At 33.8% G+C, this 17890-nt stretch overlaps 1 protein-coding gene across 18 annotated transcripts in view; it reads left to right on the top strand.

Moving 5' to 3' along the window:
- Window positions 1-17890, top strand: part of ADAMTS6 (ADAM metallopeptidase with thrombospondin type 1 motif 6) — a 330357-nt gene that overhangs the window by 177800 nt on the left and 134667 nt on the right. For 16 of the 18 annotated variants that reach the window (XR_012413697.1, XR_010587386.2, XR_012413698.1 and 13 more), the window contains 2 exons: window positions 6328-6474; window positions 15061-15202. Coding sequence is in view for 11 of the 18 variants with exons in the window: in XM_015451548.4 (XP_015307034.1) it covers window positions 6328-6474; window positions 15061-15202 (289 nt within the window). In the remaining 7 variants the exon portion in view is untranslated. Of the gene's footprint in view, window positions 1-6327; window positions 6475-9214; window positions 9352-15060; window positions 15203-17890 lie in introns of those variants that run through there. The other 2 variants (XM_073993518.1, XM_073993517.1) reach the window with 1 other exon arrangement.

Below are 17890 nucleotides of genomic sequence, written 5' to 3'. Positions count from 1 at the left end.
TGCACTGATTGTGTAAAAGCAATTGTGGGAATAAATGCTGACACCTTAGCCTGAATCAAGACAGCCATACTAGTATTCAGTGTGTTTGTAACTCCTATGCACTCACAATAAAACCCACGCCATTTTCACTTGAGTGTCCTTGATGAAGCAGCAAAAGTATTAGTTTTATTAAGTCACAATCCTTGAGTTCATGTCTTCTTAATATTCTATGTTACCCATTACTGCTACATGAATGCTGGCTACATGATATTTCTGGGTCAGAGGCAAAAGATGTTATTACAGTACAGCAAGCATCATAAGCATCAATATATTTACATTGGTTCCCCTTGGCCCCAAATTCCACAAGGGTGACACCATATGGCCCATATAAATGCTGCACACGCAGTGAGTTTGCATTGCAACTGAGAAACATGGAGCTTAAGGAATCTACCACTTTTATAGCAAGTATTAAGTTAACCTGTTCTTTGTCCAAGAGGAGAGATGTTACCTCATCTCTCAAAATTACCCTAAAAAATGGCCTGAGTAAAAGAACAAGTGATCAGGCACATGCAGCAAGATGTGGAGGATCACAGAAGGCCCAAGGATGACTGTCTCTCCCAATATGTATCTGTCTCTGTGTGTGCATATGTGTGCGTGTGTGTGTGTCCCTGTGACTCTTTTTCTCTATCTGTGTGTGTGTGTTCCTAAAACCCTCCACAAATGAGAATCATTAACTCAATGTAATCTGAAATGTTTACTAAACACATAAAACTGGCAATGGAGATATTCCCTTGTTACCACTATTCATCCATTGGGGTGGGCCCAAGGTTTGCCAAACACTTCTTTGTTCTTGTTTTTGTTCTTCTTTTTTTAAATTATTATTTTTGAAACTCAACAGCAGAGAGTTGAGTTAGTTTTTCTTCTCTCTATTATTTATCTATATTTAGTTCAAGGCACAGCATCATTATCTGTATCAGTATAAGCAGGGACCCTTCTTGTTTAATGCCTGTATTAGTTTTTATATTTCTATAGTCCCACTTATCTCCTCTCGTAGACAGTTACTCAGATAAATTTGATATGTATATTTGAATCCCTATGTATCCTCATAAAATATTGCAGATTGTTTTGTTGTGTGTTTACTTTTTACTTTTTAAGTCTGAAATGATTTCATATTTACAGAAATATTACTATAGTAGAAAGATTTACCATGTGTTTGTCACCTAGATTCAAAAATAGTAAAGATTTTACAACACTTGTTTTATCTTTCTCTATTTATATGTCCATAAATATTTTTCTGATCTCTTTGAGAGTAAGCTGTAGACATTATATCCTTTTTTCCTAAACATTTTAGCATGTATTTCCTAAGAACAAAGGATAGTCTCTATATAGCTGTCATACAATGGTCAAATTAGAAAGTTTGATATTGATACACTACTATTATCTAGTATACAGTTCATACTCCAATTTCATTTATTGTCGCCAGCAATGTTTGTTTTCTGTAGCATTTTTTTTTCTCCCTAATCCAGTTTCCACTGCATTTACTTGTTATCTTTTGAGTATTTAATCTGGAATAATTATTCAGACTTTTTTGTTATTCAAGATTGTATATGTAACTTTCGTTTACTTATATGGTGTAGCGCCACAGATCTTGCTCCCTTTCTTAACTATATATTTTTTACTCTTTTTAAGATCCACTCATATAGGCCAGATGTGAGGGCTCATGCCTACAATTCCAGCACTTTGGGAGGCCAAGATGGGAGGATCACTTGAGCCCAGAGTTTGAGATCAGCCTTGGTAACATAGTGAGACCCCATTTTTTTTTTTTTTTTTTTTTTTTTGAGACAGAGTCTCGCTTAGTCGCCCAGGCTGGAGTGCAATGGCGCGATCTCGGCTCACTACAAGCTCCGCCTCCCGGGTTCACGCCGTTCTCCTGCCTCAGCCTCCCGAGTAGCTGGGACTACAGGCGCCCGCCGCCTCGCCCGGCTAATTTTTTGCATTTTTAGTAGAGACGGGGTTTCACCGTGTTAGCCAGGATGGTCTCGATCTCCTGACCTCGTGATCCGCCCGCCTCGGCCTCCCAAAGTGCTGGGATTACAGGCGTGAGCCACCGCGCCCGGCCGAGACCCCATTTTTATGAAAAATTTAAAAATTTGCCAGGTTTGGTGTTGCACACCTGTGGTCCCAGCGACTTGGGAGAATGAAGTGGGAGGATTGCTTGAGCACAGGAGGTCGAGGCTGCAGTGAGCCGTGATTGTGCCACTGCACTCCAGCCCGGGTGACAGAGCCAGACCCGGCCCCATTGCCCCAAAAAAGATCCACTCATATTAATGTGTAGACATCTATCTTGTTTGTTACTTCTAACTTCTGCTTAGTATTCCACAATATACATCTGCCAAAAAAGAAATATATTTTATACTACAGCCTGAATATCCTATTAAAGGGATCTTTTGAAGCTGATGTCATGAATGTCAGTTGTAAACTTACATTGTACTTTGTGTCACTGTAAGTGAACTATTTGACATTGCCAGATCATTTCTGGGATTTCTTATGTTTGAAATATAGGTTACAGAAGTATATATTCTCTTAAATGACTAAAACCTAAATCCTTGAGACAACTATCCACAGCTGACAGCTAAACTATAAAGATTATTAATAGAAATAAAACTCAGGATTTTCTCCTTCAGTACTTGAGTTCATTGGTTTTAAAATCTGTTGGCTTACATACATCTGAAAGGATTTTTAAAAATCATGTACCTTATTGTGTATTTTTCAGTTGATGTCTAAAATTTTTCCTTTTATGTCTAAGTAATTGCAAAGGATAGAATTTCCAGTGTTGCAAATATTGTTATTTAAAAATAGAATTGATATATCCCTCTCTTAATTATATGCAGTTTAATCTAAATGCCATAGCAATTAGGTAACTATCATTATGCATTTAAAAAATACATCAACAGGTTCTGTAGTCAAAATTTACATCATTTTCCCCTCTTTTAATTCAATGTGCTCATTCCCCTTTAGAACTTTATCTTAATGTATATTTTAATATATCCTAATATATTTTAAAATATATTTTATGCTTGAGTATTTTAAAATTATACACTGTATTATATATCTCTACAGCAAAAACATGTATATTAACATTTATTAATTTGTTTCTATGATCAGAAAGAAAATAAAAATTTTCTTCCAGATTTGATGTTCATTACATTACAATAATTATTAGTTTCAGTGATTGTTTGGAAGAACATATACATATTACAAATTCTGATAAATAATTAAATATAAGTAAAGTTTTTATTAGAAGATATTGTTAATTGGATGTATTTTTTCAATTATTGCATTTATGTATGTAGTGCTATAACGAGGCAGGATTTCAGCATCAATTCCATTTCTATAGATGTGAATGCTGAGAAAATTTGCCCACATAAGAAGTAGACAGGGATAAAAGGAGTTTATTATAGAAATATCACTCAGGCTGGGCGCGGTGGCTCAAGCCTGTAATCCCAGCACTTTGGGAGGCCGAGGCGGGCAGATCACGAGGTCAGGAGATCGAGACCATCCTGGTTAACACGGTGAAACCCCGTCTCTACTAAAAAATACAAAAAACTAGCCGGCCGAGGTGGCGGACGCCTGTAGTCCCAGCTACTCGGGAGGCGGAGGCAGGAGAATGGCGTGAACCCGGGAGGCGGAGCTTGCAGTGAGCTGAGATCCGGCCACTGCACTCCAGCCTGGGTGACAGCGCGAGACTCCGTCTCAAAAAAAAAAAAAGAAAAGAAATATCACTCAACTCTTTGAACTCCTTTTGAATTATTTGTCAAAATATAACCATGGGAATCTATCATCAAAGAATAGTTTTAACCATTGATCAGCTGGTTATTTGATTATGTGCTCCTGCAAACCTGATAAAAGTGAGGAATTGGAAACTCCCTGATATGGTTTAATTAAAATCAATCATCAAAAGTTATTCTCTTAACATTGACACAAATGTTCAGTTGCCTCTTTTCTTGGCATCATGTTTTTATACTCCAAGGCAATGCACTATTATAAAATTATAGATAGGTGAAAGATATGCCTTTCTTTGTAAGACAGGAGATAGAATTTTGAAAGTAGGAGCTTGATTTGTTTTTAGAAAAGAGTGCATAAGGAGTCAAGAATCTCGAAATTGATGCTCTTAAAGCCATCTGAGCCTGTCTACATACCTATGTTAACATGAAATAGAGATACGTATAAAATTGCCGCTAAAAGGAAATAGTATTTTAAAGCTATCATTACTTGAAAAGAATCATAGTGTTATTAACACAGTAGCGTCAACATTTCAGAGAAATAAGGAATATTACCCGTTTACACTACTGAGGTCTTTATGTAAATCCATAGTTGATTATTTTGACAGAATGTACGTCTGATTCAACACACTTGACACTTCACCTGCATATTCCTTGAAGACCATTCACAGAGACTCCACTGTGTTGAGGTCGGCCTAGAATACTAAATATTGGTGTTCTTGGAAGGTTATTTGATGTTTTAATTTAGGGCTCTGGATACTGTCATACACTTCTCTTTCTTTGCTTATTTTTTTTCCTCCACCTGAATTACTAGCTCTTCCTAATATGTGTGTATGCACATATATGGGGCTGAGAGGAAAAAATATATATATAATACTATATATATATATATATATATTTTTTTTTTTTTTTTTTTTTTTTTTTTTTTGAGACAGAGCCTTGCTCTGTCACCCTGGCTATGGTATAGTGGTACGATCTCAGCTCACTGCAACCTCTGCCTTCTGGGTTCAAGTGATTCTCATGTCTCAGCCTCCTGGGTAGCTGGAACTACAGGTGTGCACCACCACCTCCGGCTAATTTTTTCTGTATCTTTAGTAGAGGGTTTCACCATGTTGGCTAGACTGGTCTCGAGCTCCTGACCTCAGATAATCCTCCCGCCTCAGCCCCACAAAGTGCTGGGATTACAGGTGTGAGCCACTGGGCCCGGCCTATGCGGACATATTATATGTCTTTATTATAACTCTTTTAATGTTGTACTTATGAAAGTCAATTAATTCTGCTTCCTAAGCATGTCTCAAACCTAATTCTACCTGTTTATCCAGCACCCTTGTTCAGATCAATATCAGTTCTCAGTTGGTAATGATCTTCTGACTACTCCCCTGGCTCCATTCTCTTCCTACTTCAGTATCTCCACCATGGAGTTACTATAATTACTTGTCTAATAGACAGATCAATTCCATATTCCCTGACTCAGAAATCTTCAGTTGCTCTTACTTACAAATCTTCCCTGTTTCTATGCTGCCAAGAGGACTGATATTAATATTTACTTTTATTAATTATCTTGTACTTAACTATTCCCAACTACCTTTCCAGATTTTTTCTCCAGCAACTATCCTCATCTATTTTATACTCTAGTGACATTTTCTTGGACACATATCATGGTGCACTTACTAGAATATATGTCATAACAGACACATAAATTTATTTTCTTAGTAATATTCAACCTAAACTTCTGGTTACTTGTGAAGAAAGGTTAAAACGTATATGTAATCTGTATTACACATACATTGTATAAACACACACACACATATAGGGTATGTAGTGGGTATATCCTTTTCAGGAAAACATTTTTATTGTAAAAATGTGTTTTTAGATCACATTGTTAGCACTAAGCGTGGCTATATAACACAGGAAAAAAATGACAAAATATTTTTTAAATGAAGGAGGCCACAATAAAGAAAAACCATAATCCTTAACTATATCTATGGTTTTCAAAAAGGCGTTTTGAAACACACATACGACTACAAATTATATGTGTGTTAAATTATCTTTTATTAATATTAATAAGAAAAAGGACTTCTGTATTTGGCCTATAACCTAAAACTCAACTGATCATAGCTATCTTCTTATAATTCTCTTTTGGATTCAGCATAGTGAGGTAGGATGAACACTAACATATTAAAAGGTAGGTTCTGCTAACAGTTCCAACACTGACAAACTGTGTGATCTTTAGCAGGTTGTTTATCTTTGCTAAATCTGTTTTATAATTTATAAAGTAAGAATTGATATGTAATATATTCGGCTCAAGGAGAAATTGAAACGTGTGATAACAGGTGAAAGTATGTGACTACATTTAAAGAGATTTAGACATGTGTTGTATCACTGAAGTATTCTTTATTCCTTAGTCTCTTTAATTTTAATCCTAAATTTCTTTAGAGGATATGGCCTATCCCGATGGAAGGCATATGTTGATAAGGCTAATAAATGGCCAAACAAGGAAATAAGGGATGTGTTGGTTTTTTTTTTTTTAATTTATTTTTTCTATGTTTCTTCCTCATTAAAACAGTTTTGGTATGAACCATGATGGAATTGGAAATTCTTGTGGGACGAAAGGTCATGAAGCAGCAAAACTTATGGCAGCTCACATTACTGCGAATACCAATCCTTTTTCCTGGTCTGCGTGCAGTCGAGACTACATCACCAGCTTTCTAGAGTAAGTAATCTCTGGAGAGTGATGATAAATTGCTCCAGAAGTAAGCCACTGGTAGAAGCCTAATATGTAGTGCTTTCAACTTTGCATAATGAGTAACTTTTATAGGGCCTACTGATATATCAACTGTTTCTTAAATACTTTAATATATCATTGTGGCAATTTTTTTTCTTCATATAGAATTTATAGAATAGAGGAAGTGGAGCAAGGATATAAGTGGGACTGATGGTGTGAGTGTTACAATTGTTTAATAAATGGGACACAATTTCAGAAAGCATTCAGATTTGTATGATTTAATAGTACATAGGCCAAACTTATGTTCAGTGATTACATATTTTATTTTGTCGGTGAAAAAACTGAGTTCTATAGGAGAGCCAAAGTATCTAATAGTAACAAACAACAACAAAAAATAACCAAACACCAAGGAAATGAACACTTTGAGAAAAATATTTGTTTTTGAAAATGTATTAAGCGATCCATTTTTCTGCAGTTTGAGAACTTTTTGGTTCTTTAATGTATATTCCAAGAGTCTGGTTATTTAAATGTGAAGAATACAAATTAGCTCAGGTATAAGCATGTTAAGGAAATCAGATGTTCTTCTACATCTCACTTGCATAGGGCTTGAAGATTGTACTTTGGAAACTGATAGACTTGGGTCTCACTTCTAAGTGTGTGTCCCTTAACTTTTCTAATCTTCAGTGTCCTAAGTTGTTAAATGAAGTTAAGTCATACTGTTTATGTCATCAGGTGTTATATATGTAATTATGTGTCATGCTATAATGTGTATAAAATATATAACAGACATTCTTTAAATGGTAAATATTATTTTAAATAATATCAAGATTTCAGTGCTTTATTGCTTTACCATGATTTTTAACTGTTTTGTGCCATTTTTTTTTTCCTTGTGGAAGAGAAATTAAATACTCTGTGAAAAAGTAAGGTATACATAAAGTACAGACCAGCAATGGAAATTCTTCTTAAAAATTGGCTCTGTTCAAAGTTTATATTAAAACAATTATATTGTAAAATTTTAAAAATTCAAACAGGTTACATACGGTAACATTATTTATTAAAATTTCCTTCATATCTACTAATAGCCAGAGCATATATTTTGAAAACTATGATTAGATATTTTTAAAAGGTCACAAACAAGAGACTTTAAATTACCTAGCACAATGCTTTATTAAAAAACAAATCAAAAGATAAATGTTTAAAATGAGCTATTTTAAATTAATGTAATAATAAAGTTGAAGGAATTTGAAATTTATTTGAGAAGGTGGTTCTTCTGATAACCATATTATAACCTAATAACTTTTAATCTTAGTAACAGAAGAGTATAAGATTATACTTGCCTACAGTGAAAACTGATTGAAGTGCTATAAAGGTAGACCACAGAGCATTTGTAAGATATCTTTTGGTTGTTCTTAATACAAAGCACTAGCAATATCACGTTCTAAGATGTTTTTAATGAGATCGTTTACCTAAAACATTTTTGAAGATCTGCTCTCCTTAGACATCAAGTCAGATCTGGAATTTCTCCCTTGACTTGGCTTATGTTTTTATAATGGAGTATTAATGTCCATCACCAGAAAGACAAACTGTGTAACATGCTCAGGATTCTTGTGCATTTCTGATGGTTGCTCTTATCTTGTTGTTTTCGTTGTTGTTGCTGTTGTTGTTATTGCTTTTGTACCGTTTTCTTTTCTCCTTTATCTTGTTTCTGTCCCATTGGCTATATTGCACAGCTCATTTGCTAGTACCATCTCTGTATACTAAATACAAGGACCAGTTGTGATCTCCTGTCAGATCTTGTCTACTTGAAACCATATTGAGGCTAAGACACTCCAAAAGGGAATCCTTAAATTGCTGGTAAAATACAGTTTAAAAATCACCACTGGTTTGGTGAGGGACATAAAAGTATTACTAGTTTCAATAAAGTGTTCCATTGAATTAATTAAAAGAATTGATCCAAAAAGCATTATTTAAGCCTTATTGCCTCTTTGCATTTTGTATGTGTAAGCATGATTAGTGTTGACAGGGTTCTAATGGGCTTATTTATCCTGTATTTTATAAAAATATTTCCATGTACATTCTCATGGGAATGCTCACAAAGTTAAAACTATTAATGAAAGATAGATGTGAAGCACAATGGGTAGAGACTTGGGGAAAACTTGGCTTTCCCTCCTCTTTAATAATAAAACTAAACAAATCTGATTATAATCTGACCAAGCAATAAAGGGTTTTTAAACACAAGGCTCTTTAAAAAGGTCAGTTCACCAGAGCACAAAGACATAACAGTAACTTTCTTGAATTTCTTTGTTCCTTTTTATTAATGCAGTGAACTTAATTGCTTTAACAGCTATGCGTGATATTTTTTAAAATCCAGTGCTATTTTGATCAGGGATTGAGGTTACATTTATGTTTTATAGTTGGCTCAAAAAGGCTCATAACATTTTATTTTAGCTTCTCTTCTCAAGAAAAAGAATCTTGAAAGATGAATTGTTTAGGAACTGCAGCCCAGCCAACAAAACGCATACCTTTCTCTACTTAGTAGCTGTATAGGCCAAAGATGATGGTGGATTTTAACAATGAGCTTTCTATGATTTATAGAGATTCACTATTCACTATGTTCAACTGAAAACGATTCCATGGCCAATAGAATACAAAGTCTCTCGTGTCATTCTAAAACACTAGGTGCTACTGATCAATCAGGAGTTTACCAACTCCCAATATTTTTTTTCAGATTTCTTAAACTCGGTGATTCAATAAGTGGTTCATGAATCGCCCAGAAGCCGTCCTGATTAAATAATAAAGAACCCATTTCCGTTAAAATGGACGTGTTATGCCAGCTTCTGATGTTTTCCGGCGACGGCTTTGCAGGTAGTGTCTTTCCTATCTGCCTGCGGGACTGATTTATTTATTTATTTAGAATATAGAGAAAGGTGAACCTGGTATTATGGCTCACACTCATTGATGACTATGGGCTAATTTACCAGGCAGTGGTAGACAGCCAGAAGTAATTTAAGCCAGTTTTTCGTACATTTTCCACCACTTAGCAATAGTACAGAATAATTTCATATAGTATTAAAAAATTATGGGGGCTCTGTGAATCAACTCTTGCTCTATTAAAATTAAAGCCTGTTAACTTGTTTGAACTGTCAAAGATCCATAGCAAAATTTCCTACAGTTCCAAATTAAACACAGAGTAGACATTTTCACAGAAAGGATGGAAGCTGAACGTATTAAAAGAAGCAATGTTACGGTCAGAGTTGACCTAGGAGGAAAGGTGACTGTGGAGCTACAAGAGAAGTGATATAAGATGAGCAAGATGACCAAAGCACTCACATTTCCTCTCTAGCAATGACCTTCGAAAGTCAACATCAGGCTGTTATATAAAAAACAATCTTTATAGATGAAACCTTTTTAAATAAATGTAGAATCTAAGAGCTTGGCAAAACAGGTTTCTCCTCCTTCTGTTTATCTGATACATTTGGGGAACCTTGCTCTAATCATAATAACTTTGATAAGTCGTAATTATATATAGGGGGAAAAGGGTAAACCACTCTCAATACAGTATTTGTGTCTTGAAAGCTTCAAGCTCAGTTATATTAAGGGTGAGAGAGAAAGATTTGCCTTACAAGGCAGTACGTTGTTAGCTTCATTGAGAAGACTGACAAAGCAGTTTATGAGAATATAGTATGTAAGATGGTTGACTTACTATAGATGATATCAACCCAATTCTGTTTTGCTTAATTTATGAATCAGCACAACTTAGTGGAATAAAAATAGGAGGTGGCATTAAGTGTTAACTTTTTGTTGTTGTTGTTGTTAAGAGACTGTTAAGATATGTACAGGGTTATAGAGAAAGATTTAGTTTTTAGATTGACCCACTGTATTATGGACTAAAAGTTTCTATTTTATGGTATAACTGTTTTAGTGAAAATACATCTAAAATCACAATTAGGAGTATATCCTAATGTGTTCTGGAAACAAAGCCATGAATGCATATTTTACATAGGAATCTAAATTTTTGCTGAAGACCGAACTCTAACTCATATTCCTATATTCAAGGCTAATTTTTGGACTATGCAAATAAGACCTCTCTAAATTAGAAGTAGAATTCATAAAATATGACTTTCTCATCATGCTGCAAACATTTTGGGAAATGTAAATATACTTTGATTTACTATGAATTTCATAATCAAGGGAGAAGTATATTCTGAAACTAATGCATTTTTTTGCTTGGTCTTAGAAGCATAAACAAAAATAGAGGCTAGGAATTCAATAATTATCTGTGTTGCTGTAGATATTAACTAGGGTTTGGCTTTTTAGTTGTGATTATATGCTGCTAGGAAAATAATCACAGGTCTACTTTTTATATGTACAATTTTGCTCTGACAAGTACATGTTTAATAATGTTGTAACTACATATCATAGATGGAGACTATTCTACATTTGATAATGAGTGAGGTTCATGTTTTATGACTGGAAACATTTGCATATTACACCTACGTACAAACCATCTATGTTTAAAATTATTATTTGATGAGAAGATTTGTATATAGTATCACTACAGTACTATTATAATTTTGATAGTAGCATAAATAACACTGGACATTGTAAGGATTGTATAGTTATATCTCCATTAGCTAGAACCCTAGATTAAATAAAAATTTCCCATAAATTTCAATTTTTTAAAAAAACGAGATAATTACAAAATATAAGACAACAACTTATATCTAATATTTTATGAAAGGAGATATTAGGTTGGCACAAAAGTAATTGTGGTTTTTGCCATTAAAGTAATTGCAAAGCCACAATTACTTTTGCACCAACCTAATAGATTTACACATTTATACCAGGAAACATACAAAAAGTGTTCATATCAGCATAATTTGCAATTCTTAGAAATTGGAAATAATCCAGATATTTATTAGTAGAGGAATTATAAATAATTGTGACATACTTATAAATGGAATATTAAAGAACAATAAAAATGAACTGGCTACAATTACATTTACACACATCAACATAAAAGTATCTCATATTCACGATATTGAGCAAAAGAATAAAGTCACAAAAGACTACCTACAGTATGACTACTTTTATATAGAGTCTCAAAACAGGCAGATGAATAATAATTAGACAGTAAAATTATTAAGCAAAGCAAGGAAATTATTATTATAAAAAGTCAGAATAGTAGTTACCTTTGGGGGTGGGGGGAAATGAGGGCTATTACTGGAATAAAGCACTTGAGAATTTTCATAGGAAAAAAAAATAAGGAAAAGCACTCCCAGGGTTAAATATACATTGCTCGCATCTATGTCTTCCACCTCTGTACCTGTATCTGTAATATTTCATAATGGTAATTGATGACTCAGAGGCATGAAAATATCCAGAATTATTTTAAGAATTAATTAGTGACTAATAATTATTGTCTATAGACTTTAGTTACTTGAACATAGCAGGAAAGTAGCAGACAAATTTTGGTTAACATAGTGCAAAAAGCATTTTTCTTGCTTAACCCTTAGTTAAGAATTCAAATATAGGCCGGATGCAGTGGTTCATGCCTATAATCCCGGCACTTTGGGAGGCTAAGGCAGGAGGATCTCTTGAGACCAGGAGTTCTAGACCAGCCTGGGCAAGCTGGTGAGACTCACTATCTACAAAAGATACAAAAATTAGCCAGGCATGGTGGCACGTGCCTCTGGTCCTAGCTCCTCGGGAGGCTGAGGTGGGAGGATCACTTGAGCCCAGTAGTTCAAGGCTGAAGTTAGGTGTGATCATGTCACTTCACTCCAGCCTGGGTGACACAGCGAGACCCCATCTTAAAACAAAATAAAAGAATTAAAACAGGAAAACGATCCCATCCCTCAAATATTTAAATCAAGGTTTTACTGTATATACCAGATATGGTTACTAGAAGGAAAATGTACTACACATGTAGTAAACATGCATTGAAATGTACAGACAATTTAAATCCACCTTGCAGATATATCCCCACATTTGCTTTACTGGCAGACACTTGACTTGTAAGCCTTGCTAATTTGTACAAATATAACCAAATCCATTTCAAAAGTCCTTTGTTTATTCCGTTTTTCTAAATACTGGTTCATTTTAAAAGATCCATATGGTTTTCCTTTATGTTGTATTTCATATGGTGTTTTATTCTTCTGTAAAAATATACTGGAAAAGGAGAACAAGACTTGTCTAGACTACATTAATACAAAGCAATAGGTGCTTCCAAAGAACTAAAACAAAAACACACGTTTGGGATAAACTTTCTTAGAAGAGTTTTGACCACAGGTGTGTGCAGTTCATGGCATTCTTGGTGGTGTGAAGGCCATTGCAGTTGTCCTCTGGTTTGGTAGTTTTTAAAGAACATGAACCATGATTAGAAGCCCACTAATATTAATATATTGAAACAATAATTTTAGATGAAGCAATTATTCTTGCTTCCTGCTGGGTTAAGTCAGTTTCCAATTTGCCATCAGAAAAGAATTTTTTCCTCAGGATATCTATTCTTAAACTCTTCTTTGGAGTCCACACAGTTCTTTCTCTGATTCTGGGTTAATTTTATGTATTACTAAAAGTAATTATTTTAAAATTTAAATAAAATAAGTTGGTGTCACCAAAAGCTGGTGTCACTTAGGTGAATATATCCTACACTTTTTTGATTATGTCATTGTAAATATTTTTTGCCTCTTGGATACCTACTCCAGTACACAATTTAAAATAAATATTTTCTATAAAAAATATTTATAGTAGTGCTTAACTTGTTATTTTATTTTTATTACATATTTAATTCCTTTCATAAAGATGTTTATAATTTTATTGTCAATAGAAATGAAACAGATATTTTAGAAGAAAGTTGGGGAATTAAACTACTAATTCAGTTATCTCACCAATATCCATATTATCAAAATGGTTCTTTTCCCATTATACTATTCAAATATGACCTCTTTGTCATTAACCTTAATATATAATTTAAAATTTACTAGTAGCATTACGTTTGCCTAAAGTTTGCATATCCATATAGATTAAAGATATATTACTTAATAAAACCAAAAAAGCATTCTATTTAAAAAATTCATCTAGAGGTAATTTTTCTTGCTGAGGTACATGTTAATTTCTAAAAGTATAATAAAAAGGAAATAAAAAAGTGTTCTGTTATGAAAACTGGATAGCTGGGTGAAAAAAGATTGTTCTTTTTTAGTTAGATACCTTGAGCAGTGACAAACGAAATGATTGTAGTAGCCAATGGTAAAATCCATCTGTATTAGTACCATACTTAATATTCCATCCAAATATTTCTTATTGATTAAAAAATTAGGAGGGCATGAAAGAAAGGAGAAGGATATAAAGAAGACAGTAGTCTGTCTCTTTCATCTTTAACTCTGTATCACCTTAGGAATAGTATGGTTCAGTTTTTAAAAGGTATTAATTTGCTGCTGTGTGTGAACATACCTTTTTATATAACAAATTGACTTTGACATGTTAAGAATATAAGAAACTTTTAAGTGAATAGGAAAGTGATTGTTATGCATAGTTCTTTCTTAGTTATCTATAAATGAAAAATTGTACTGTCCTAAATAACAGTTGAGGAACTTCTACTTGTGAAATTATTTTCCTTTGGCAAAGTGGATGGAAAAGATTTGGGAAAAAAAAAAAAAACACAAGTGCTGGCACAATGGACAGGAATGTTGGAAAAAATTTTTAAATGTTGGCATAGGAATTCTTTAAAAATTCTAACTTACTCACATGTGAAATGAAAGTAAAAAAGCATCTGTCCTATTTTATGCACACTGACTAAATAAAAATGAGCAATTATATTTAGCAAAGTTTAAAGCTTTTTAAACTAAGGTATTCTGTCTGGGTTTTGGCGACCTTTATGTTATTTGTTCCACTGAATTAAAATATTATGTTTGAGTGCAGGCATAGCTTGAAACGTAGAAATTATACAAAGAAGAGAACATTCTCTTTTCCAATTCTGATGATCCTAGATGAAATATGAAATTTTTGAGAGACTAAACACTTCTAATATATTTGAGAGGAAAACTTTGGTCCTTGGCCTCATCTGTCATTCAACCCATTTATTAGTGAAATATTTCAAGAACCTATGGACATGCCTTAACACAACATCTATTGTTCTGCTCAAGGTGGAACTATATAAATTAGGTCTTTAAGGATTATAACCATAATTATTTTTTAAAAATTTTCTGCATTTCATGTTTTTAATTCTACTACCAGATGTGGTTATATTTTGAATGAAAACAAACAAGAAGCTTAGAGCAATATGAAATTCTGTTTTGATTCCTTGAGAAATTAGTTTAAATCAAGGCCAACATGACATTTTCAGATTGTTGTCTGAAATGATTTTATTGTGTCTTGGTGCTGAAATGAATTATTTGGAGCTCTTATTCAGGTTTCAGTAAAGCTATTCTGTTCTGTCATGTGATTATTTATTGGGAGAATGTATTGTTTTTCATGCATCAAGTTATTAAAACAAAGCTCAACACATGGTTTCATAATTGTGCCTGAAATAGTCCATAGAGTACCTAATTTCCTTTGATCCTTTATGTTGAACAGTTCAGGCCGTGGTACTTGCCTTGATAATGAGCCTCCCAAGCGTGACTTTCTTTATCCAGCTGTGGCCCCAGGTCAGGTGTATGATGCTGATGAGCAATGTCGTTTCCAGTATGGAGCAACCTCCCGCCAATGTAAATATGGGGTAAGAAGTCTTCATCCTTATGTTTCGTCATTTATATGTGTTCTTCCATGACACAGATGTTAAGAGAGAATTATGATGAATGTCATTTCCCTCTACCAATATCTTTCATTTAAATATAGCTTTTGACACTGCAGTTTTTCTGATATCATATTTATAATATTTTTTCTAAATGTTTCAATAATCCTAAGTTAAGCACATTACAGATTTCTTGTGAGGGATGCAGGTAGAATTTAGTAATTCTTAATGTGTTTTTTCTTTAAATCTTAAATTTATGATGCCGACTTTATTTCGTCTTTTGAAATATTATGGCTTTAAAATCCCTCTACATGCCACTTTTCTGATACTCTTATAATTGAGCTAAAGGAAATTTTTACATTAGCTAGACGGCTTTGCTTTTATTCATACTTGATAGTACTAAGTCACTTCATGTTGCTTCATCCACTGCCCACATTCCAACACCACAACCAAGCAGGAACAAGATGACATTAGCTCAAGTAGTGAAACAAGGAAAATTGCTATGGAAGAAAAAAATGTAGGCATCATAATTTACTCTGCATGTCTGCCTTAAAAAGAAGTCACAGTGTCTACATCAGAAAATGAATACAAATTCTTTTTAAGTTTCACAGAGCAAGATTTTAGTGGACATGTTCATATTAAGAACATAATATAAGCATAGTGAATGAAAAAATGGGTTGTTAATATGTCAAATTGCTTACCAAAAAAATTCAGATTTAAAAAATAAGTTGAAAGCTTGATTTCTTTTTCTTTTTCTTTTTCCTTTTTTTTTTTTTTTGAGACAGAGTCTTGCTCTGTCACCCAGGCTGAAATTCAGGGGTGCAGTCTTGGCTCACTGCAACCTCTGTCTCCTGGGTTCAAGCAATTCTCCTGCCTCAGCCTCCTGAGTAGCTGGGAATACAGGTGTGCACCATCATGCCTAGCTAATTTTTGTATTTTTAGTGGAGACGGGGTTTTGCCATTTTGGCCAGGCTGGTCTCAAAATCCTGGCCTCAAGTGATCCACCCACCTTGGCCTCCCAAAGAGCTAGGATTATAGGCGTGAGCCACCATGCCCCACCTGATTTCTATTTTTATGCAAATAGTCTTTTAAATCCTGTTTTAGAAATAATAATAATTAAGTATTAGGGTGGTATCGTACTGTATCATTGTACTGTATGTATCCTCTTTGGGTACAGAATAAAGGGAAGTGTTTTCTTAAATATCTCTTGGGTGACAAGTGTATTATTATTCTTGTTAGGCTTTAGCAGCATATTTCTGCACTAGATTTAAAGATTGTGTGTGATTATATGGATATGTAGAACCTTGTGTAAAACTTTGGCTTATCCTTAATCTTATTTTGTATGGTTCTAGTTTCTTTTGTTCTTAGGTTGTTTGTTTCAATAAAAGTCAGTCAAACTTTAACCATAGTCTTTCTATATATACTTACGGATTAATACATTGAAATTCATGATCAAATGAACTTAGAAAATTTCTGTTAGATTATTCATATCCATGTCTCTCATTTCTTTGTTAGCAAGTGAAATAATCTATATTTTTGTTTTCTATTGGAAACTGGATTTTAACTCCACCTGCAAATTTCTACATTAGATAATTTATATTATCAGTTTTGTAGAATCTATGGCTACAGGATACAGTCTTTTTCTCTCTCAAATAAATTAATAAAAATTTGACTTAATTCTTCTTGCTATATCTATATATCTAATTCAGTTCAGACTAATTGATTTGAAATGAGATGAACAATACAAAATTACATATTTTTACTTTATGTTCCTGATATTCTGCTTTTACATTCTTTTTATTTGAGATGGAGTTTTGCTCTGTCACCCAAGCTGGAGTGCAGTGGCACAATTTTGGCTCACTACAACCTCCACCTCTTGGGTTCAAGAGAGTCTCTCACCTCAGCCTCTGAGTAGCTGGGATTACAGGCATGTGCCACCACACCTGGCTGTTTTGTATTTTTAGTAGAGATGGGGTTTCACCATGTTGGCCAGGCTGATCTTGAACTCCTGACCTCAAGTGATCTGCCTGCTTCGGCCTCCCAAAGTGTTGGGATTACTGGCGTGAGCTACTGTGTCTTAATATGTTTTGTTTATAAATACTTCTGTAATAGGTACAAAATAAAATTGGAAAACTGAGAAAGACATTAGCATCTTACAAACCTATACAGTTTTAAGTATTTTATCATGAATCCTTTTCACTTTGATTTGTAGCAAAATAATGGTTTCCCTAGATTCATATGAAAATGCTTGTGTTATTTTTTTAAGTGCTATATGTTACTAACAAAGTATATTGAGTCATAACTGATTCTTTACAATCACTCCCACCTCTGAACTTGTGTCAGTTTACACAAACCTACATTGGTTTATATCTGGTGAATCCCTAAAGTTTTAAACAATTCTAAATACTACTTTGGAAAACAATAGTGGTTTCAAAGTTCAGAGTCCAGTGGGTAAGCAAATCATATTTCAGATGGTAGCTGAAGGGAAAAACAAACCAGCCCTGATTTAGGTAGCTGTCTGAGTATAGCATGCTGAAATGAACACTAAATACAGTTGCTGTAGACTTAGGAGAACACTTTAGAATTTTTGAGAGGGGATACATCTGGTATTGAAAAATCATGAAATGATTCCTCTTTCAACTAGCAGATCTCTCATGATGTCAGGAAAGATTT

The sequence above is a fragment of the Macaca fascicularis genome, chromosome 6 (assembly GCF_037993035.2).
Source record: "Macaca fascicularis isolate 582-1 chromosome 6, T2T-MFA8v1.1".
Lineage (NCBI taxonomy): Eukaryota > Metazoa > Chordata > Mammalia > Primates > Cercopithecidae > Macaca > Macaca fascicularis.
Note: the sequence above shows the minus strand (reverse complement) of the source record. Positions and strands in the feature narration are given on the sequence as shown.